Source organism: Chelmon rostratus, chromosome 10 (genome assembly GCF_017976325.1).
Source record: "Chelmon rostratus isolate fCheRos1 chromosome 10, fCheRos1.pri, whole genome shotgun sequence".
Lineage (NCBI taxonomy): Eukaryota > Metazoa > Chordata > Actinopteri > Chaetodontiformes > Chaetodontidae > Chelmon > Chelmon rostratus.
This window is the reverse complement of record NC_055667.1, coordinates 24199438-24224386: the sequence shown is the minus strand read 5'-3', so window position 1 is coordinate 24224386 and position 24949 is coordinate 24199438. Positions and strand designations below refer to the sequence as shown.

At 43.3% G+C, this 24949-nt stretch overlaps 1 protein-coding gene across 4 annotated transcripts in view; it reads right to left on the bottom strand.

The window, feature by feature from the left end:
• acap3a (ArfGAP with coiled-coil, ankyrin repeat and PH domains 3a) overlaps positions 1-24949 on the bottom strand; it is a 95957-nt gene that overhangs the window by 21884 nt on the left and 49124 nt on the right. For all 4 annotated transcript variants that reach the window (XM_041945461.1, XM_041945463.1, XM_041945462.1 and 1 more), the window contains exons 10-15: positions 23683-23694; positions 19180-19292; positions 18022-18073; positions 17485-17585; positions 16667-16778; positions 15843-16051 (exon numbers count right to left, since the gene is read on the bottom strand). In XM_041945461.1, the coding sequence (XP_041801395.1) occupies positions 15843-16051; positions 16667-16778; positions 17485-17585; positions 18022-18073; positions 19180-19292; positions 23683-23694 (599 nt within the window). The remainder of the gene's footprint in view (positions 1-15842; positions 16052-16666; positions 16779-17484; positions 17586-18021; positions 18074-19179; positions 19293-23682; positions 23695-24949) is intronic.

Genomic DNA, 24949 nt, shown 5'->3' with positions numbered 1-24949 from the left:
GCATTTGTCTGTGTGTGTGTGTTTATGTATCTGTCGTTGTGTGTGACTGCGTATGTGTGTGTCTTCGTCTGTTTGTGTGTGTGTGTCTGCTTGAACTACACAAGCAGCCCAACCAGCTCCTACATGGAGATGTGTCTGGTATATGTGTGTCTGAATGTGTGTGTGTGTGTGTGTTTGTTTGTGTGCGTGTGTAACTTCTGCCCCACCTGCTGATAATTACCTCTCTACCTCTCCCACTTTTTACCTGTTCCTGTTCAGTTTTGACGTGCTTGTTTTTAATCACTTTTTAGCTGTTGGTTAGCCCTGCTTGTGTGTGTGTTTGTGTGACTACTGTCTCAACCTTTTTGGCAAAGCGCTTGGTGAAGCTGAGTTTAACTGTTTGTTGGATGGAGATTGTTTTCAAACAATGCCCTTGTTTTGACTGAGCTCGTTAAGATAATCATTCTCAGGCTTGTTGTCCTGCAGATGTGTGTGCGTGGGTTATTGACCGGTGTGTGTGTAAATGACAGTTGCACCTGTTAAACTCCTCCCTTGAAAAGCGGCTTTTTCGCTGTCGGTTTCTTCCGAACAACTTGCGATTGTGTCAAAACCGTAGCTGCTATCAAAAAACCGATTACACTGTGAGATGCGGACAAGTCTGGGCCAGATGTACGTGTGTTTTATGTCCAGATATTCTTTAGAAAAATGACAAAATGGTCGACTTAAAAAGACTCTGCGACTCAGAGAACAGGAGTTTGTATTGTATGCAGTGAGATTTGGGTTCGGCGAACCTCCTGAACTAAATCCTCTGGTGAGAGAACCGTACCTCGTATCAGAGTGTACTATAGATCATCGGACTCCCGAGAACTTCCTGAGTCCGGCCATCTCCTCGTTTTATTCCTGACACAACAACTTTTCGTTTTATGGCGATCTAAAGACAGGAGGCATTTCTGCTTTGCTCACAAAACAGCTCTGAATTTTAACATGGGACTTAATGGGAGAACAGGAGGGCGCTGGCTGCACAAAACGTCTCACTATTTAAATTCAGTAAGTCTCTCGGCTTTTTCGAGGACATCACACGAAAGAGGACAAGTTTGTCTACAAAATGAGCCCAAAATTATGCGTGTAGAGTGTAATTTGTGGCCGTAGCGACGAGAAAAAGAGAAGATTTTCAGATCGTTTTTAGACTCTGTGCCACTCTAGCACGCACTCTAGCACGAACATTCCGCGCAATACACACCCATTATAATCTCAAAATTTCCCGCCAAACGATCACTGTCATTGAACAGTGACTGATCAAAAACTATAGGACCAATCAAAATGTGGATGAACACACCAATAGACCAGACTTGGGTCTACATTTTAAAGTTGAAATGAAGTCTCTCGGTGAATGTATGCCTGAGCTACAGATGTTTGAAAAACTCCAATTTCAATCTTGTTTTTTTCGCCCGTCCCATTCATTTCTTATGGGAAATTTATCGCAGTTTTTCGCGTCTTACGACGCGAAAAACTGCGATAAATTTGAGAAAAGTAATAGCACACCGATCCCGAACAATACGCACGTTTTGATATATAATTTGCGAGGGTTTTCTCAAAGCTGCGGGGCGAGTTTGAGGACGAAAACTTGGAGGAAGATGAAAAATAATAAGAAGAAGAAGAAGAAGAAACGCGCGGGATAGTAATAAGTGACTCGGGGCTACGCCCCGTGTCCCTAATAACTAGAAAATTCCCCCTGGGAAATTTTGAAAGGGACACGGGGTGCGTTCGAGCCGACAAAATTATCTACGTTTTAAAGTTTGAATGAAGTCTCTAGGAGAAACTATGGCGAAGCAGCGGACAATTGAAAAAGGCTGCAATGTGAGAAAACGGCAGATATCAGAGGTAGTCAGTCCCTGATTAATGAATTGCTCTCAGCTGTGTTTCTGTGGCTTTCTCCTTGTCTGTCTCTGTTGATCACCTCAGCTGTCTGTGTCTGCTTCTCTCCTCTGCTTCATGTCTCTGTTAACATGAATTAATGAACTGAATCAATAAACATGAATGGAGCTAATGCTAACGGAGCTAACAGAGCTAACACTAATGGAGTGAACAGCTAACAGTGCGAATAGAGCTATCGGCGCTAACGCAACCAGAGCTAACTGTGCTAACAGAGCTAATAGAGCTAGCGGCGTTAACAAGGGGGCGGGGGGATGGGGTTTTCATTATGCATTTGTCTGTGTGTGTGTGTTTATGTATCTGTCGTTGTGTGTGACTGCGTATGTGTGTGTCTTCGTCTGTTTCTGTGGCTTTCTCCTTGTCTGTCTCTGTTGATCACCTCAGCTGTCTGTGTCTGCTTCTGTCCTCTGCTTCATGTCTCTGTTAACATGAATTAATGAACTGAATCAATAAGCATGAATGGAGTTAATGCTAACAGAGCTAACAGAGCTAACACTAACGGAGCTAACACTAACGGAGCTAACACTAACGGCGCGAATAGAGCTAACGGCGCTAACGCTAACAGAGCTAACTGTGCTAACAGAGCTAACAGAGCTAACGGCGTTAACAAGGGGCGGGGGGATGGGGTTTTCATTATGCATTTGTCTGTGTGTGTGTGTTTATGTATCTGTCGTTGTGTGTGACTGCGTATGTGTGTGTCTTCGTCTGTTTGTGTGTGTGTGTCTGCTTGAACTACACAAGCAGCCAAACCAGCTCCAACATGGAGATGTGTATAGTATATATGTGTCTGAATGTGTGTGTGTGTGTGTGTGTGTGTGTGTGTGCCTGTGTAACTTCTGCATTTGTGTGACTACTGTCTCAACCTCTTTGGCAAAGAGCTTTCTGAAGCTGAGTTTAACTGCTTGTTGGACAGAGATTGTTTTCAAACAATGCCCTTGTTTTGACTGAGCTCGTTAAGATAATCATTCTCAGGCTGGTTGTCCTGCAGATGTGTGTGCGTGGGTTATTGACCGGTGTGTGTGTAAATGACAGTTGCACCTGTTAAACTCTTCCCTTGAAAAGCGGCTTTTTCGCTGTCGGTTTCTTCCGAACAACTTGCGATTGTGTCAAAACCGTAGCTGCTATCAAAAAACCGATTACACTGTGAGATGCGGACAAGTCTGGGCCAGATGTACGTGTGTTTTATGTCCAGATATTCTTTAGAAAAATGACAAAATGGTCGACTTAAAAAGACTCTGCCACTCAGAGAACAGGAGTTTGTATTGTATGCAGTGAGATTTGGGTTCGGCGAACCTCCTGAACTAAATCCTCTGGTGAGAGAACCGTACCTCGTATCAGAGTGTACTATAGATCATCGGACTCCCGAGAACTTCCTGAGTCCGACCATCATCTCGTTTTATTCCTGACACAACAACTTTTCGTTTTATGGCGATCTAAAGACAGGAGGCATTTCTGCTTTGCTCACAAAACAGCTCTGAATTTTAACATGGGACTTAATGGGAGAACAGGAGGGCGCTGGCTGCACAAAACGTCTCACTATTTAAATTCAGTAAGTCTCTCGGCTTTTTCGAGGACATCACACGAAAGAGGACAAGTTTGTCTACAAAAGATCCCAAAATTATGTGTCTCCTATTCACCGTTTGGATTTTACGGCAATTTTAGAAACACATTTCAGGCGATTTCTCACCGGCTGTCTCACTCTAACTTTTGAATTTATCCACTCTAGGGGGAGAAATTCTGAGCATTTTTGTGAGAAACTTGATGGTCTTCAGATGGTCGTACCTCGAAAACCGTAAGAGATATCAAAAAATGTGCCGGTATTAATTTTGAGCTGACAAATTTATCTACGTTTTAAACTTTGAATGAAGTCTCTAGGACAAAGTATGGCCGAGCTGCGGACAATTGAAAAAGGCTGAAATTTGAGGAAATTTCCCCATTCATTTCTTATGGGAAATTTATCGCAGTTGTTCGCGTCTTACGTCGGCCTTCGATGGTCATAGCTCGAAAACCGTAAGATTTATCAAAATGTGCCAAGGGTCATTTGGAGCCGACAAAATTATCTACGTTTTAAAGTTTGAATGACGTCTCTAGGAGAAAGTATGGCAGAGCAGCGGACAATTGAAAAAGGCTGAAATTTGAGGACGTCCCCATTCATTTCTTATGGGAAATTTATCGCAGTTTTTCGCGTCTTACGACGCGAAAAACTGCGATAAATTTGAGAAAAGTAATAGCACACCGATCCCGAACAAACCGCACGTTTTGATATATAATTTGCAAGGGTTTTCTCAAAGCTGCGGGGCGAGTTTAGGGACAAAAATTTGGAGGATGATGAAAAATAATAACTAGAAAATTCCCCCTGGGAAATTTTGAAAGGGACACGGGGTGTGTTCGAGCCGACAAAATTATCTACGTTTTAAAGTTTGAATGAAGTCTCTAGGACAAAGTATGGCCGAGCAGCGGACAATTGAAAAAGGCTGAAATTTGAGGAAATTTCCCCATTCATTTCTTATGGGAAATTTATCGCAGTTGTTCGCGTCTTACGTCGGCCTTCGATGGTCATAGCTCGAAAACCGTAAGAGATATCAAAATGTGCCGAGGTCATTTTGAGCCGACAAAATTATCTACGTTTTAAAGTTTGAATGAAGTCTCTAGGAGAAACTATGGCGAAGCAGCGGACAATTGAAAAAGGCTGCAATGTGAGAAAACGGCAGATATCAGAGGCAGTCAGTCCCTGATTAATGAATTGCTCTCAGCTGTGTTTCTGTGGCTTTCTCCTTGTCTGTCTCTGTTGATCACCTCAGCTGTCTGTGTCTGCTTCTCTCCTCTGCTTCATGTCTCTGTTAACATGAATTAATGAACTGAATCAATAAACATGAATGGAGCTAATGCTAACGGAGCTAACAGAGCTAACACTAATGGAGCGAACAGCTAACGGTGCGAATAGAGCTAACGGCGCGAACGCAACCAGAGCTAACTGTGCTAACAGAGCTAATAGAGCTAGCGGCGTTAACAAGGGGGCGGGGGGATGGGGTTTTCATTATGCATTTGTCTGTGTGTGTGTGTTTATGTATCTGTCGTTGTGTGTGACTGCGTATGTGTGTGTCTTCGTCTGTTTCTGTGGCTTTCTCCTTGTCTGTCTCTGTTGATCACCTCAGCTGTCTGTGTCTGCTTCTCTCCTCTGCTTCATGTCTCTGTTAACATGAATTAATGAACTGAATCAATAAGCATGAATGGAGTTAATGCTAACAGAGCTAACACTAACGGAGCTAACAGCAAACGGTGCGAATAGAGCTAACGGCGCTAACGCTAACAGAGCTAACTGTGCTAACAGAGCTAACAGAGCTAACGGCGTTAACAAGGGGGCGGGGGGATGGGGTTTTCATTATGCATTTGTCTGTGTGTGTGTGTTTATGTATCTGTCATTGTGTGTGACTGCGTATGTGTGTGTCTTCGTCTGTTTGTGTGTGTGTGTCTGCTTGAACTACACAAGCAGCCCAACCAGCTCCAACATGGAGATGTGTATAGTATATATGTGTCTGAATGTGTGTGTGTGCGTGTGTGCCTGTGTAACTTCTGCCCCACCTGCTGATAATTACCTCTGCACCTCTCCCACTGTTTACCTGTTCCTGTTCAGTTTTGACGTGCTGTTTTTAATCACTTTTTAGCTGTTGGTTAGCCCTTTTTGTGTGTGCATTTGTGTGACTACTGTCTCAACCTCTTTGGCAAAGAGCTTTCTGAAGCTGAGTTTAACTGCTTGTTGGACAGAGATTGTTTTCAAACAATGCCCTTGTTTTGACTGAGCTCGTTAAGATAATCATTCTCAGGCTGGTTGTCCTGCAGATGTGTGTGCGTGGGTTATTGACCGGTGTGTGTGTAAATGACAGTTGCACCTGTTAAACTCCTCCCTTGAAAAGCGGCTTTTTCGCTGTCGGTTTCTTCCGAACAACTTGCGATTGTGTCAAAACCGTAGCTGCTATCAAAAAACCGATTACACTGTGAGATGCGGACAAGTCTGGGCCAGATGTACGTGTGTTTTATGTCCAGATATTCTTTAGAAAAATGACAAAATGGTCGACTTAAAAAGACTCTGCGACTCAGAGAACAGGAGTTTGTATTGTATGCAGTGAGATTTGGGTTCGGCGAACCTCCTGAACTAAATCCTCTGGTGAGAGAACCGTACCTCGTATCAGAGTGTACTATAGATCATCGGACTCCCGAGAACTTCCTGAGTCCGGCCATCTCCTCGTTTTATTCCTGACACAACAACTTTTCGTTTATGGCGATCTAAAGACAGGAGGCATTTCTGCTTTGCTCACAAAACAGCTCTGAATTTTAACATGGGACTTAATGGGAGAACAGGAGGGCGCTGGCTGCACAAAACGTCTCACTATTTAAATTCAGTAAGTCTCTCGGCTTTTTCGAGGACATCACACGAAAGAGGACAAGTTTGTCTACAAAATGAGCCCAAAATTATGCGTGTAGAGTGTAATTTGTGGCCGTAGCGACGAGAAAAAGAGAAGATTTTCAGATCGTTTTTAGACTCTGTGCCACTCTAGCACGCACTCTAGCACGAACATTCCGCGCAATACACACCCATTATAATCTCAAAATTTCCCGCCAAACGATCACTGTCATTGAACAGTGACTGATCAAAAACTATAGGACCAATCAAAATGTGGATGAACACACCAATAGACCAGACTTGGGTCTACATTTTAAAGTTGAAATGAAGTCTCTCGGTGAATGTATTCCTGAGCTACAGATGTTTGAAAAACTCCAATTTCAATCTTGTTTTTTTCGCCCGTCCCATTCATTTCTTATGGGAAATTTATCGCAGTTTTTCGCGTCTTACGACGCGAAAAACTGCGATAAATTTGAGAAAAGTAATAGCACACCGATCCCGAACAATACGCACGTTTTGATATATAATTTGCGAGGGTTTTCTCAAAGCTGCGGGGCGAGTTTGAGGACGAAAACTTGGAGGAAGATGAAAAATAATAATAATAACTAGAAAATTCCCCCTGGGAAATTTTGAAAGGGACACGGGGTGCGTTCGAGCCGACAAAATTATCTACGTTTTAAAGTTTGAATGAAGTCTCTAGGACAAAGTATGGCCGAGCAGCGGACAATTGAAAAAGGCTGAAATTTGAGGAAATTTCCCCATTCATTTCTTATGGGAAATTTATCGCAGTTGTTCGCGTCTTACGTCGGCCTTCGATGGTCATAGCTCGAAAACCGTAAGAGATATCAAAATGTGCCGAGGTCATTTTGAGCCGACAAAATTATCTACGTTTTAAAGTTTGAATGAAGTCTCTAGGAGAAACTATGGCGAAGCAGCGGACAATTGAAAAAGGCTGCAATGTGAGAAAACGGCAGATATCAGAGGCAGTCAGTCCCTGATTAATGAATTGCTCTCAGCTGTGTTTCTGTGGCTTTCTCCTTGTCTGTCTCTGTTGATCACCTCAGCTGTCTGTGTCTGCTTCTCTCCTCTGCTTCATGTCTCTGTTAACATGAATTAATGAACTGAATCAATAAACATGAATGGAGCTAATGCTAACGGAGCTAACAGAGCTAACACTAATGGAGCGAACAGCTAACGGTGCGAATAGAGCTAACGGCGCGAACGCAACCAGAGCTAACTGTGCTAACAGAGCTAATAGAGCTAGCGGCGTTAACAAGGGGGCGGGGGGATGGGGTTTTCATTATGCATTTGTCTGTGTGTGTGTGTTTATGTATCTGTCGTTGTGTGTGACTGCGTATGTGTGTGTCTTCGTCTGTTTCTGTGGCTTTCTCCTTGTCTGTCTCTGTTGATCACCTCAGCTGTCTGTGTCTGCTTCTCTCCTCTGCTTCATGTCTCTGTTAACATGAATTAATGAACTGAATCAATAAGCATGAATGGAGTTAATGCTAACAGAGCTAACACTAACGGAGCTAACAGCTAACGGTGCGAATAGAGCTAACGGCGCTAACGCTAACAGAGCTAACTGTGCTAACAGAGCTAACAGAGCTAACGGCGTTAACAAGGGGGCGGGGGGATGGGGTTTTCATTATGCATTTGTCTGTGTGTGTGTGTTTATGTATCTGTCATTGTGTGTGACTGCGTATGTGTGTGTCTTCGTCTGTTTGTGTGTGTGTGTCTGCTTGAACTACACAAGCAGCCCAACCAGCTCCAACATGGAGATGTGTATAGTATATATGTGTCTGAATGTGTGTGTGTGCGTGTGTGCCTGTGTAACTTCTGCCCCACCTGCTGATAATTACCTCTGCACCTCTCCCACTGTTTACCTGTTCCTGTTCAGTTTTGACGTGCTGTTTTTAATCACTTTTTAGCTGTTGGTTAGCCCTTTTTGTGTGTGCATTTGTGTGACTACTGTCTCAACCTCTTTGGCAAAGAGCTTTCTGAAGCTGAGTTTAACTGCTTGTTGGACAGAGATTGTTTTCAAACAATGCCCTTGTTTTGACTGAGCTCGTTAAGATAATCATTCTCAGGCTGGTTGTCCTGCAGATGTGTGTGCGTGGGTTATTGACCGGTGTGTGTGTAAATGACAGTTGCACCTGTTAAACTCCTCCCTTGAAAAGCGGCTTTTTCGCTGTCGGTTTCTTCCGAACAACTTGCGATTGTGTCAAAACCGTAGCTGCTATCAAAAAACCGACTACACTGTGAGATGCGGACAAGTCTGGGCCAGATGTACGTGTGTTTTATGTCCAGATATTCTTTAGAAAAATGACAAAATGGTCGACTTAAAAAGACTCTGCGACTCAGAGAACAGGAGTTTGTATTGTATGCAGTGAGATTTGGGTTCGGCGAACCTCCTGAACTAAATCCTCTGGTGAGAGAACCGTACCTCGTATCAGAGTGTACTATAGATCATCGGACTCCCGAGAACTTCCTGAGTCCGGCCATCTCCTCGTTTTATTCCTGACACAACAACTTTTCGTTTTATGGCGATCTAAAGACAGGAGGCATTTCTGCTTTGCTCACAAAACAGCTCTGAATTTTAACATGGGACTTAATGGGAGAACAGGAGGGCGCTGGCTGCACAAAACGTCTCACTATTTAAATTCAGTAAGTCTCTCGGCTTTTTCGAGGACATCACACGAAAGAGGACAAGTTTGTCTACAAAATGAGCCCAAAATTATGCGTGTAGAGTGTAATTTGTGGCCGTAGCGACGAGAAAAAGAGAAGATTTTCAGATCGTTTTTAGACTCTGTGCCACTCTAGCACGCACTCTAGCACGAACATTCCGCGCAATACACACCCATTATAATCTCAAAATTTCCCGCCAAACGATCACTGTCATTGAACAGTGACTGATCAAAAACTATAGGACCAATCAAAATGTGGATGAACACACCAATAGACCAGACTTGGGTCTACATTTTAAAGTTGAAATGAAGTCTCTCGGTGAATGTATGCCTGAGCTACAGATGCTTGAAAAACTCCAATTTCAATCTTGTTTTTTTCGCCCGTCCCATTCATTTCTTATGGGAAATTTATCGCAGTTTTTCGCGTCTTACGACGCGAAAAACTGCGATAAATTTGAGAAAAGTAATAGCACACCGATCCCGATCAAACCGCACGTTTTGATATATAATTTGCAAGGGTTTTCTCAAAGCTGCGGGGTGAGTTTAGGGACGAAAATTTGGAGGATGATGAAAAATAATAACTAGAAAATTCCCCCTGGGAAATTTTGAAAGGGACACGGGGTGCGTTCGAGCCGACAAAATTATCTATGTTTTAAAGTTTGAATGAAGTCTCTAGGACAAAGTATGGCCGAGCAGCGGACAATTGAAAAAGGCTGAAATTTGAGGAAATTTCCCCATTCATTTCTTATGGGAAATTTATCGCAGTTGTTTGCGTCTTACGTCGGCCTTCGATGGTCATAGCTCGAAAACCGTAAGAGATATCAAAATGTGCCGAGGGTCATTTTGAGCCGACAAAATTATCTACGTTTTAAAGTTTGAATGAAGTCTCTAGGAGAAACTATGGCGAAGCAGCGGACAATTGAAAAAGGCTGCAATGTGAGAAAACGGCAGATATCAGAGGTAGTCAGTCCCTGATTAATGAATTGCTCTCAGCTGTGTTTCTGTGGCTTTCTCCTTGTCTGTCTCTGTTGATCACCTCAGCTGTCTGTGTCTGCTTCTCTCCTCTGCTTCATGTCTCTGTTAACATGAATTAATGAACTGAATCAATAAACATGAACGGAGCTAATGCTAACGGAGCTAACAGAGCTAACACTAACTGAGCTAACAGCTAAAGGTGCGAATATAGCTAACGGCGCTAGCGCTAACAGAGCTAACTGTGCTAACAGAGCTAACAGAGCTAACGGCGTTAACAAGGGGGCGGGGGGATGGGGTTTTCATTATGCATTTGTCTGTGTGTGTGTGTTTATGTATCTGTCGTTGTGTGTGACTGCGTATGTGTGTGTCTTCGTCTGTTTGTGTGTGTGTGTCTGCTTGAACTACACAAGCAGCCCAACCAGCTCCTACATGGAGATGTGTCTGGTATATGTGTGTCTGAATGTGTGTGTGTGTGTGTGTTTGTTTGTGTGCGTGTGTAACTTCTGCCCCACCTGCTGATAATTACCTCTGCACCTCTCCCACTTTTTACCTGTTCCTGTTCAGTTTTGACGTGCTTGTTTTTAATCACTTTTTAGCTGTTGGTTAGCCCTGCTTGTGTGTGTGTTTGTGTGACTACTGTCTCAACCTTTTTGGCAAAGCGCTTGGTGAAGCTGAGTTTAACTGTTTGTTGGATGGAGATTGTTTTCAAACAATGCCCTTGTTTTGACTGAGCTCGTTAAGATAATCATTCTCAGGCTTGTTGTCCTGCAGATGTGTGTGCGTGGGTTATTGACCGGTGTGTGTGTAAATGACAGTTGCACCTGTTAAACTCTTCCCTTGAAAAGCGGCTTTTTCGCTGTCGGTTTCTTCCGAACAACTTGCGATTGTGTCAAAACCGTAGCTGCTATCAAAAAACCGATTACACTGTGAGATGCGGACAAGTCTGGGCCAGATGTACGTGTGTTTTATGTCCAGATATTCTTTAGAAAAATGACAAAATGGTCGACTTAAAAAGACTCTGCGACTCAGAGAACAGGAGTTTGTATTGTATGCAGTGAGATTTGGGTTCGGCGAACCTCCCGAACTAAATCCTCTGGTGAGAGAACCGTACCTCGTATCAGAGTGTACTATAGATCATCGGACTCCCGAGAACTTCCTGAGTCCGTCCATCTCCTCGTTTTATTCCTGACACAACAACTTTTCGTTTTATGGTGATCTAAAGACAGGAGGCATTTCTGCTTTGCTCACAAAACAGCTCTGAATTTTAACATGGGACTTAATGGGAGAACAGGAGGGCGCTGGCTGCACAAAACGTCTCACTATTTAAATTCAGTAAGTCTCTCGGCTTTTTCGAGGACATCACACGAAAGAGGACAAGTTTGTCTACAAAATGAGCCCAAAATTATGCGTGTAGAGTGTAATTTGTGGCCGTAGCGACGAGAAAAAGAGAAGATTTTCAGATCGTTTTTAGACTCTGTGCCACTCTAGCACGCACTCTAGCACGAACATTCCGCGCAATACACACCCATTATAATCTCAAAATTTCCCGCCAAACGATCACTGTCATTGAACAGTGACTGATCAAAAACTATAGGACCAATCAAAATGTGGATGAACACACCAATAGACCAGACTTGGGTCTACATTTTAAAGTTGAAATGAAGTCTCTCGGTGAATGTATGCCTGAGCTACAGATGTTTGAAAAACTCCAATTTCAATCTTGTTTTTTTTCGCCCGTCCCATTCATTTCTTATGGGAAATTTATCGCAGTTTTTCGCGTCTTACGACGCGAAAAACTGCGATAAATTTGAGAAAAGTAATAGCACACCGATCCCGAACAATACGCACGTTTTGATATATAATTTGCGAGGGTTTTCTCAAAGCTGCGGGGCGAGTTTGAGGACGAAAACTTGGAGGAAGATGAAAAATAATAAGAAGAAGAAGAAGAAGAAACGCGCGGGATAGTAATAAGTGACTCGGGGCTACGCCCCGAGTCACTGGCTCCTGCAGCTATTTCATAGCTGTAGGAGCCAGTGACTCGGGACGTTGCCCCGTGTCCCTAATAAGAAGAAACGCGCGGGATAGTAATAAGTGACTCGGGGCTACGCCCCGAGTCACTGGCTCCTGCAGCTATGAAATAGCTGTAGGAGCCAGTGACTCGGGACGTTGCCCCGTGTCCCTAATAATAAGAAGAAACGCGCGGGATAGTAATAAGTGACTCGGGGCTACGCCCCGAGTCACTGGCTCCTGCAGCAGAGCTGCAGGAGCCAGTGCCTCGGAGCGTGCCCCGTGTCCCTAATAACTAGAAAATTCCCCCTGGGAAATTTTGAAAGGGACACGGGGTGCGTTCGAGCCGACAAAATTATCTACGTTTTAAAGTTTGAATGAAGTCTCTAGGACAAAGTATGGCCGAGCAGCGGACAATTGAAAAAGGCTGAAATTTGAGGAAATTTCCCCATTCATTTCTTATGGGAAATTTATCGCAGTTGTTTGCGTCTTACGTCGGCCTTCGATGGTCATAGCTCGAAAACCGTAAGAGATATCAAAATGTGCCGAGGGTCATTTTGAGCCGACAAAATTATCTACGTTTTAAAGTTTGAATGAAGTCTCTAGGAGAAACTATGGCGAAGCAGCGGACAATTGAAAAAGGCTGCAATGTGAGAAAACGGCAGATATCAGAGGTAGTCAGTCCCTGATTAATGAATTGCTCTCAGCTGTGTTTCTGTGGCTTTCTCCTTGTCTGTCTCTGTTGATCACCTCAGCTGTCTGTGTCTGCTTCTCTCCTCTGCTTCATGTCTCTGTTAACATGAATTAATGAACTGAATCAATAAACATGAATGGAGCTAATGCTAACGGAGCTAACAGAGCTAACACTAACGGAGCTAACAGCTAACGGTGCGAATAGAGCTAACGGCGCTAACGCTAACAGAGCTAACTGTGCTAACAGAGCTAATAGAGCTAACAGCGTTAACAAGGGGGCGGGGGGATGGGGTTTTCATTATGCATTTGTCTGTGTGTGTGTGTTTATGTATCTGTCATTGTGTGTGACTGCGTATGTGTGTGTCTTCGTCTGTTTGTGTGTGTGTGTCTGCTTGAACTACACAAGCAGCCCAATCTGCTCCTACATGGAGATGTGTCTGGTATATGTGTGTCTGAATGTGTGTGTGTGTGTGTGTGTGCGTGCGTGTGTGCCTGTGTAACTTCTGCCCCACCTGCTGATAATTACCTCTGCACCTCTCCCACTGTTTACCTGTTCCTGTTCAGTTTTGACGTGCTGTTTTTAATCACTTTTTAGCTGTTGGTTAGCCCTTTTTGTGTGTGTGTTTGTGTGACTACTGTCTCAACCTTTTTGCGAAACTGCTTTCTGAAGCTGAGTTTAACTGTTTGTTGGACGGAGATTGTTTTCAAACAATGCCCTTGTTTTGACTGAGCTCGTTAAGATAATCACTCTCAGGCTGGTTGTCCTGCAGATGTGTGTGCGTGGGTTATTGACCGGTGTGTGTGTAAATGACAGTTGCACCTGTTAAACTCTTCCCTTGAAAAGCGGCTTTTTCGCTGTCGGTTTCTTCCGAACAACTTGCGATTGTGTCAAAACCGTAGCTGCTATCAAAAAACCGATTACACTGTGAGATGCGGACAAGTCTGGGCCAGATGTACGTGTGTTTTATGTCCAGATATTCTTTAGAAAAATGACAAAATGGTCGACTTAAAAAGACTCTGCCACTCAGAGAACAGGAGTTTGTATTGTATGCAGTGAGATTTGGGTTCGGCGAACCTCCTGAACTAAATCCTCTGGTGAGAGAACCGTACCTCGTATCAGAGTGTACTATAGATCATCGGACTCCCGAGAACTTCCTGAGTCCGACCATCATCTCGTTTTATTCCTGACACAACAACTTTTCGTTTTATGGCGATCTAAAGACAGGAGGCATTTCTGCTTTGCTCACAAAACAGCTCTGAATTTTAACATGGGACTTAATGGGAGAACAGGAGGGCGCTGGCTGCACAAAACGTCTCACTATTTAAATTCAGTAAGTCTCTCGGCTTTTTCGAGGACATCACACGAAAGAGGACAAGTTTGTCTACAAACTGATCCCAAAATTATGCGTGTAGAGTGTAATTTGTGGCCGTAGCGACGAGAAAAAGAGAAGATTTTCAGATCGTTTTTAGACTCTGTGCCACTCTAGCACGCACTCTAGCACGAACATTCCGCGCAATACACACCCATTATAATCTCAAAATTTCCCGCCAAACGATCACTGTCATTGAACAGTGACTGATCAAAAACTATAGGACCAATCAAAATGTGGATGAACACACCAATAGACCAGACTTGGGTCTACATTTTAAAGTTGAAATGAAGTCTCTCGGTGAATGTATGCCTGAGCTACAGATGTTTGAAAAACTCCAATTTCAATCTTGTTTTTTTCGCCCGTCCCATTCATTTCTTATGGGAAATTTATCGCAGTTTTTCGCGTCTTACGACGCGAAAAACTGCGATAAATTTGAGAAAATTTAGCACACCGATCCCGAACAATACGCACGTTTTGATATATAATTTGCGAGGGTTTTCTCAAAGCTGTGGGACGAGTTTGAGGACGAAAACTTGGAGGAAGATGAAAAATAATAATAAGAAGAAGAAGAAGAAGAAGAAGAAACGCGCGGGATAGTAATAAGTGACTCGGGGCTACGCCCCGAGTCACTGGCTCCTGCAGCAGAGCTGCAGGAGCCAGTGCCTCGGAGCGTGCCCCGTGTCCCTAATAAGAAGAAGAAGAAGAAGAAACGCGCGGGATAGTAATAAGTGACTCGGGACGTTGCCCCGTGTCCCTAATAAGAAGAAGAAGAAGAAGAAGAAGAAACGCGCGGGATAGTAATAAGTGACTCGGGGCTACGCCCCGAGTCACTGGCTCCTGCAGCTATTTCATAGCTGTAGGAGCCAGTGACTCGGGACGTTGCCCCGTGTCCCTAATAAGAAGAAGAAGAAGAAGAAGAAGAAACGCGCGGGATAGTAATAAGTGACTCGGGGCTACGCCCCGAGTCACTGGCTCCTGCAGCTATGACATAGCTGTAGGAGCCAGTGACTCGGGACGTTGCCCCGTGTCCCTAATAATAATAAGAAGAAGAAACGCGCGGGATAGTAATAAGTGACTCGGGGCGTAGCCCCGAGTCACTGGCTCCTGCAGCTATTTCATAGCTGTAGGAGCCAGTGACTCGGGACGTTGCCCCGTGTCCCTAATAATAAGAAGAAGAAGAAACGCGCGGGATAGTAATAAGTGACTCGGGACGTTGCCCCGTGTCCCTAATAAGAAGAAGAAGAAGAAGAAACGCGCGGGATAGTAATAAGTGACTCGGGGCTACGCCCCGAGTCACTGGCTCCTGCAGCTATTTCATAGCTGTAGGAGCCAGTGACTCGGGACGTTGCCCCGTGTCCCTAATAAGAAGAAACGCGCGGGATAGTAATAAGTGACTCGGGGCTATGCCCCGAGTCACTGGCTCCTGCAGCAGAGCTGCAGGAGCCAGTGCCTCGGAGCGTGCCCCGTGTCCCTAATAATAATAATAATAATACTTTTGCTTATTCTAAGTAACGTTTCACCCATTTTATTGTTTTTTTTACCCTGTTTTTAAGAGCTGAGTTTTTGCAGTTCACATAAGCAGCATTTCAATGTGAGATACTCACGGTGAAAATGAGTGACAAAGTGATTGTTGCTCTTCAGTCAAGAAAAATGTCACCATACTGAAACTTGTAGAAACTCATAAAGTCATAAAGCCAGTTTACTTGATATTATCTCACCATAATGGCAGATTTTCTTCACTTGTTTTAAGAGATTAAGACTCAAAATAGGAATCAAATTACAAATAATACACTGTACCTGTGGATGCCGGAGCACTCGATGCACAGCAGGATGCCCAGGTTGATGGAGGCCCAGCGAGGGTCGGCCTGGCCGCAGTCGCAGCACTGCTCGTTCCCCGGCAGACACTGGATCCGCTGCAGGATGGTCTCTCCTCGGACGCTGCGTTCCCGCGGCTCGCTGGCCGAATCGATACTGCTGGTGGACGGAGAGGCTGTTCTGTCCAGATGCTAAAGGTAAAAAACACTGATTAGGATCACAAAATGCCACAACAACACTCCTTATGTCCCTTTTCTTGCAGCAGAAGGTTCAATCATAAGGTTTTTGTGCAGATTTAAAGTTATAACATGTCAATTTGTGAGCTTTAGATATGCTGGTAGGGAGATGGTACAGAGCCAGGCTAGCAGGCCAACCCCTGGTTTCCTGTCTTTATGCTAAGCTAAGATAAGCTAAGCTAACAGTCTGATGGTTGTATATTTACCGTACACATGAGACATGAGAAGCTTCTCATCTAACCCAAGCAGTACGTGTATTCCCCAAAATATCAAAGTGTTCCTGTAATGTTGTCTTGTTGGAGCTAAGATGAACAGCTCTTTATTCCAGGTGTTTGGATCTATAACAATGCAGAGGATTTTATAGACTGATCTCATATTTAAGGTGTGAGATTTCAGTCTGCAAAATAAGATAAATATAGTGAACTCCTTGTATCAGTATGATCGGCATGAATAAATGTATTTCACAGCTTTCCACCACTGCAACTACAAATAATAATAAACCAAAATAATGAAATCTTTTAAATATGCTACCAAACATGTTCGTACATGCTTTCTGGCTCTGTGACTTACCTCAATATAGTAGGTGTCTGGGCTCTCTCTGTAGGCTGAGGCAATGCTAGCTTGAACTGCTTGGATCCATGCTTGTCTTAGCTTCTCAGACTCAGCCTGCAGCATACAGCTCCTGCAAGACATTTAAAGTCCATCAGCAATCATGATGTACCTTCTGTGCAGATCTGCATTATCTAGTGTGACATGCTAAACTAACACTGTATGTAAAAAGGAACATTTTCTTCTGCATGTTCGTAGGTGTCTACAGGCATGCTCACAGCTCTGAGAGGCTGCACCTGGTCAGTGTTGCTTTGAGCTAAAGCTAGCATGCTAACACGCTGACATAAGCAGGCATAATGTTTACCATGTTCACCTTCTTAGTTTAATGTGTCGGTATGCTAACATTCGCTAATTAGCGCAAAATACAAAGTATAACTGAGGCCAATGATGATGAGTGAGTCAGTCGGCTAAGTGATGCCAGAAATCAGTTACTTGAAGCCTCATACTTGAGTATCTCAAGTAATGCTTTGGTGACAAAGGATTCAGATAAAATATTTCATGCTAATTTTACAGCTAATGTGATCAGAAAATGTGTTTCTGCACTGAAATGCGATCTGTGAGGTGCGTGAGATCTGCTTTTTTGTTTTTAAAACCTTAATGTCATTAGTTTCTCACATATTTGGTGATAAAATTAAATATTGGATAAATCACAATTTTGACCTGATGATGGCGCTAGATGAAAAGTGAAGGGATCAACAAAGATATCACAATTCACCCTCTGGGGAACATAAATATCTGAACCAAATTACTTGGCAATCTATCCAATAGCTAAGTCTTACTTGGAGGGGGAGACGACCTCAAAGCAGAACCTCCTCTCGATGTCCTCACACGGCTTAACGGAGCACAGCCTCAGGTCTTCCACCACCACCGTCAGAGAGTCCTGTTAACACGCACGCAGGCACGCAGGCACGCAGGCACGCAGGCACACACGCACACACACATGCACACACACCCCTTCTCATTTCTCTGCTTATCAACACACAACACAAAAGCTCCCAGCACATAAAGCAGCTGTTCCTCCTCGATAAGACGTTTTTTTCCTGCTAGCTGGAGGCTCCCTGACCATTACATATTTACACACTCTGATGTCGAGCGGAGAATTGAAAATAACCTCACTGTCGGCTCCAGATTGAGTGCTCGGATCAGGTCGGCAGAGATCTCTTGACTCACAAACATGCAGTCGGTGAGTGGCGGTGGATTTCAAGATCACCATAACGTTAAAAACCATTCAACGATAGCCCATTAAAGTGCACTTAACCTCTCAGAGCTCACTTTACCCGGGGGAAAGCTGATAGCTGGAAGATATATGGACTTGCCTTGAGCTTCTTCTGATAGACCAGCTGACTGTTCTGTATGGAGAACCACCGTCTACAGAGAGAGAGAGGAGAGGAGATAAATAAATTTATTATTACAGATGGATATCCTCCGATGTTTAAGGGTCAGCGTGCAAAAGGTGAGCCACTGTGGATAGCTGTGATCAAGGACGGGTAAAAGCATCGAGTTAAATGGGTTTCGCTCCTGGAAAAGCAACATCACGACCATGTGAGATGAGTTTATTACATCGCTTCACATCACAGGCCCACTAACCTCCCGAACCTGCCACAGAGGGACAAAACAGGCTGACAAATCTGCCAGCGAATGAGAAACTGATGCATTGCACTAGATCACTGTTTGTGGGCTACAACTTGCGCCCTGTGTTTTTAGACTAAACTGGTTTACGTTGTGGCAAACTGGCACCATTAAAAGTATGCCGGATTAGCTATTAGCAGGTTTTGTTTGCACTGTACTCATGGATGTACAGATAAGTATCACTGGATTAGCTTGATGTCAAAGAAAACTCAAAAACGTGACGATTCTTAGGCAAGTTCTGTACATATGAGTAGCGTCTTTTCTTCTTGGATTTCTAAGTGGATTTATGAACACGATGGTCGCGATGAATCAGAGATGATGATATGCTCTGGATGTGTAAAGCACCCTGGATCTAAGAATATTCATTTTATATCTCTGATGTCAGATTTCACTGAGTTATGACTCAGAAAGAAGCGCAAAGTGCAATCAGTGGGGCCGAACTACAGCAACTGGTTAACTCCCTGTTGATTTTAGGACAGCATCAGCACACAGATTTAATCCAACATACGAAAACGTGAACACGAGGCAGAAACCCAAACAAAACAAATTTAAAACAAGCATTTAAAACAATTATTATTACTTACTTTTCACACGTTAACTTAGGTACTTATATATGTCACATTTAGCCCTCTTGGTAAGACTAAAGGCATATACAATGTTTTACCATCAATTCACTCTGTATACTAATGCAATATATATATGCTTGTTTATATATATATATATATGTGAACGTGTATATATAGATATAGATGAACATGTATATATAGATATAGATGAACATGTATATATAGATATAGATATGGATACAGTTCAATACAACATATAGAGATTTTTGCCTTAGTTACCTGTTCCAGGTCTTAAAGGCATTGCTGGCCCTCTTGAACAAGTAGCCCTCCATCACCACGCCGTTAGGAGCATCCACATTGAACTCCACCTTTGAGTCGTCATAAGAAAAGTCCTGATGGAGAAGAGAAAGAGAGCCAGAATATTAAACCTGGCTGTCACACAAAAGGTTAACAGAGCAGCTGATTGTTGGCAGGATGTTGTTCAAACCTCTTAATTGTCCAACAGGAAACTAAACACTTGTGCCTTTTCTGTAGCGGCTGCATGTGTGCTGTTCCTGGAATACCAGCAGCGTTTGATGTGCACTGTACTGCACATACAGTCCTTTAACCGATGAACTCATCGTACATTGTGCGATCATGTAGAGAAGGTCACATGTTAGTCCATGTATGCATCGGAGTTGCATGCCATGTTCCTGCATGGCACACTAGGGCATTTCATAACTCAGCAGATGTGAGTGTGACGCAGATTATTACATAAAGAGAGAATGATTCATGTGAAATTAGCCTCTAACCTTTTCATGGCTGACAACAGGACACCTAGCACTGTAATGCTAGTCAACAGAAAGCACTGCACAGATATTTAGGGCGCTGGGCAGAGTCAGTGCTAAACTGAAGAGTTTCAGGAAGCACAAGCATCATCAGTGTTTTGATGTGAGGGAAGGCAAGAATGACTCAGCACGTCCTGAGAATACCAATAAGCTACACGTTAGAAGTAATGTAATATGCAGTGGGGACAGAATATTAGGTTATCCAAAATTTAATTTCAACATTGCATGCTTAGAAAACACCCGAAAGCCTTCCCACCAGATTCAAATTAAATTGCAAGCTTCAAATGCAGAGAGATGTATCAGACGTTAAAAAAAAAAGTACCCAAGAATAAATGAACGTGTCTGCTGGAGTGACCCAAATAAAAACTGATCTTCATTCACTCTCCTGTTTCATAACAGGGTGTGTGAATGTACAGCAGCTCCCAGCACGCCATTAACTACATTAAATAATAGAACGATGCACTGCTCTCCACGTATCACCATTTCAGCTTGTACACACATGACGTTCCAGCACACATGAGAGGAACAACGTTTCAGTCATGGACCTTCATCAGGCATCCAATTTACAGCATGAGACAAAACTTAGACTCAGTGGACTGAAAGCCCAGTTTGTAACGTCAATAATCAATCACAAAAACAGCCTCAAAATGGGACAAACAGTGCATGTTCGAAACCACAGAATACAAATGAAAAGAGACTAAAATAAGCTGCTTTTTAAACTATAAAAGAATAAATAAACTATGCAAAACAAGTGAATGTTTACAACCAGAAAATGGTTCAAAAAAGGGGCTAAGGAGGATATAAACAGTTCAAATGTCATAAACAAACTGTCAATATCTGCACAACATTGAAGAAAAACAAATCAGACATCCATGTACAAAGAAAAGAACAGCAGAATCTATTACTGTTAGGAAGCAAATAGTCTAATACCACATAAAATATCAAGTATATTTCAAATATATTTTAAAATCGTGCAGAATTCAACCTTTTTTCCATGATTTTCCTGTGCACCTATTCACCAGTGTGTCCTGGTGTTAAACATTTTCAGATTTTAATGAGAGCCGCTGTGCTGAGTGAAAGTAACAGTGAAGGATCAGAGAGAAAAATCATGAGAGTGACTCTACAGAGTACTGTCACAGCAGTGCATCCAAGTCTCGCTTCATACAACCTACCTACACATCTCACTGAAGTCATGGCAACATCCGAGATAATCATTATTAGATTCTAAAGTAACAAAGAGCCAGCGTAATGCAAGTCAACCCACCAAACTGTGGTCCCAATGGCAAAAGATCTTCATCCTCAAACGCTTAGTGTGTTCCAACAACATCGAAAAGCTAAAAAAAAAAAGAAAAACTCAAAAAAAGTGAATAAATCCTCCTGAAATCTGTGAGAGTTGAAGCGCCTTCACTCTCTGAGGGCTGCACCTCTCACAGTGGAGGCTCACGCATTGTGTGGCTGCAGTTCGGTGCGTAATTCCAACACTGACATGTGCGTCCTCCGCTGCAGCCACCTGCCCGCCGCCCTGCGAGCCTCAGGATTACGCTAATTACCATACAGCTGCCAGCGTATCCATGGCAGGGTGCTGTGGGAGAGCAGTGGACTACACTACGCAGTACTGTAGCTGCTCTTGACCCAAAGAGAAGCAGGCGGCTTTGACACTTCAGTGTCTGGGTCTGCTTCTGTTTTACACCTCCCTAAACACACCTCCCCAGCTGAAGAAGGTGGGAATTTTCAGTCTCCTGTTGACCCAGAGGGGGTCTTTCTGGCAGGCTGCCCAGACCACCAAACAAACACTACCCAGGGCTCGATTTACCCTCGACACTGACAGCAGCTCTGCTCACAACTGCTATGCAAATATTGAATCCGCAAGAAGCCGACGCAGCTTACCTTCAGCTGTCAGGACACAACATCACACACATAGGAGGCAACACTGAACGAGATGTGCACTGGGTGGTACTCTGCAATCTCTCAAGCCTACAACAAAGACCATCTATTTTTAATGATGCAACGTCACACAGACAGAAACTGAACATCAGTGAATTATTCAACAAGCGGGGAAACAGAGACTTCCAAATGTTTGGCGCAAATAAGCAAACTGTTGTGCAGCAGCAGAAAAAAACCCACACACGATGCACACAACACGCCCTGATGCTTCGTCCACCTGCTGCTGCTGTATAAAGGTCGGCCTGCAGGAGGTGCTGCAGAGCGCTGACGCCAAATGGTGAGTCCAGTTGGTAGCACTGATTGCTCAGTCTGTTGTTTGTTTATCTGCAGGATCCTTCTGTGTCTCATTATTACTACAGTCTACAAGCTTTCATCTGTTACAAACAGGCTTTCCGCCTTCATACCTGCCTGACATCTGCTTCAGCTAATCCCCAACAGACCGGCTCAACTTCGCTGTGAAGTCACAAAAGCCTGACGTCTCTGGGGCTTTTCAAATGCCATCCTGTCATAAGACGTCCATCAAAAGAGAAATAAATAGTCCACTGTGTCACTCCTGAAGGATGAGAATATTAAAATTAAAAGGACAAACAACTTCTGGGGCAGCTTCTGCTTCCATGTGGGAACTTCATGGGAAGTTTTGGACAAAACGGCTGAATAATTGAGCAATAATTGAACTATGATACAATTTTTTTTAGAATAATTAAATAATTCTGACAACAAATTAAACGCTGTGGTCACTTTCAAGCAAAAACGCTAAATATTTAGCTGGTTCCAGCTTCTCAAATGTGAAGATTTTATGCTCTTGATTGTCTTCGAAAGGAAACTGAATATCTTTGCATTTTGGACTTTTGGCTGAATAAAACTAGTAATCTGAATACAGCTATAAACTAAAACTATACGGAGAATTTTTCACCATCACAAAAGGATTATTCATGGAAATAATCTGCAGATTAATCCATAAAGAAAATAACTGTTATTTGCAGCCCTAATATTTATTAAAAGTATTTTTCATGTGTACTTAATTTACCATTTTACATGTGTTTTCCTGACTCTGTGCTGATCTACAGTGTTGTTGTCACAAACAGCACAGCACAAACAAAAATGTCTAATAATATAACATCTATGTAGAGTAAAAATAAATCCAGTGATGCACTGGGGCAGCGTGTAGCGCCACGCTGGTGATGTAAACGTAGAAATATAGAATAGCAGGCTGAGCCCACCGCCTTGGACAGGACTTCTCCATTAAATCTGCAGTTAAAAATGAATGGCTCTGGCATTTAGACGCTTTCTCTGCACTGTGCGCCCAGCCAGCAATAGTGACAGTCCACAGTTGGAGCACTTTAACTCCCTTTCTGCTCTCCTGGCTTTTTTTTTTTTTTTTTTGCTTGTACTGAGTAAAGGCTGCTGCCCCCTTTGTCCTGTGTAAGTTTACACAAGGCTTATTGCACATGCTCGATGTGACGAGGAAGAGAAGCAACAAGGGAAGAAAATCTCTTCGACAAAGTAGGCCATGCTGTTCTAAAAGCAGCGGAGAGCGAAGACGGCAAACACAAAACACAATGGCGTTTTACAGTTTCGTGAGTGAACACATCTGCTATCTCAAATCAGACATTCAATGTTTAAGATTCAGACAGTTTACAGACAGTTTTGTTGAGTGTAACGCAAACAGAAGGAGAAAACAGCATGAAAAAGCAAAAACAGACAAGCTGACTTGTTTTTAAGCATCTCCAGCGGTCAACAGCTACACTGATATCAGTTTCAGGACACTGCAATAGGCGACGCATTCAAGCTACGTTCAGTGTTTCTAATTGTTTTGTATAAATGATTCAGAATGCACGTCAGCTTGCCCTCAAGGTTTGAGAGTCTGGCTACAGCCCCAAGAAAACTTCAAAGGGGCTTGTTAATGTTCTGTACTGACACTGTGGGCCATGCGGCACCGTCCCTGCACACAAGACCAAAGACGAGTTTCAAGTAAGAATTCAGCTGGGAAAACAAATGTGGGAGTACTCACCTGCAGGAGGGTCTGAGAGGAGGTGGAGGCATTGGGAAGGCAGCAGCAGGAGAGAAGAAAACACAGCGTTAAAACCAGCAGACTAGTTTATGTGGGGATAATGCAATAATCTCTCAGGTTCAATGCACCTCTGATTATCCTCAGCGCACAAAAGCATCACCCACCTACTGTAACACCACTATATTTCAGACCATGAAAAATGTGGCTTCAAGTCGTGACCTGACTTAATTTACAACTACAATACATGTCCCTTGGTGATGCATGGTGCATGAAGCTTAGTGTCTAACAGCTCTGGCAAAAACAGATCAATAACTGGCCCCACATGTGACCCAGCCCTTCCCCGCGGCTCTATCCTCAGCACAGACCACAGCGCCTGGAGGGAGAGCGCTGACCGGAGCGGCCTGACAGATGGTCACTGATCCTGGGGTACAGAGGAGCCAGACACCGGCCGGCTGAAGAGACGGCTCTCTGAATTATTAAATGACAAGCCGGCGGACAGGGAGTGCACCCTACATTTATGGATTCCATTATTTGAGCACAGAGCAGGGGTGGACCTAAAATAATATCAGGATAATTCAGGGTACCTCTGCAATAACGATACTCTTGCCAAAAACTTGGCGAGGCTATTCTGCACTGAACCCAGCTCTCCTCGCAGGATTTTTGGTTATTCTGAATAGGACGCTTCTGCTTGAGGTGGTGAAACAAGCTTGATGTATGGCCCCCATTTGTTGTTACAGTCTATATTAACGTGGTTTGTCTGATGTTTGTATCCAAACCACTTCATACTACTGTAGTCGCTCCCCTTTTAGTAACTAACTCCTCCACCATGAAGCAGGTAGCAATGTTACTTTCACTGTCAGCCATGCTTGTTGTTGCCGTGTGCAACAGTATAACATCATTACGTTAACAAGTCAGAGTATTGTATGATATGCATTTTTTATACCTATATTATCATTAACAATATTATATACTTCTATATAGTGTAATTATAGAATTGATTTAAAATGTGTAAAAATGGGAGCAAAATGCCAACAAAATATGAAATTATGGATGAATAAATCAGTAAAGAAATAAGCATTACTGAAATTAAACAAGTCTGCAGGCATGCTAGTAGCTCTGTGAGGCTGTACTTTGATACAGTGGTGCTTCAAGATAAATGCTAATGCCAGCATGCTAATATGCTAACAATGGCGCTAAAGTAAAATTCATATTATTATTCATGTTATTACATCTTATTAAGAGGGATGTCATGAATGTCTGAACCAAA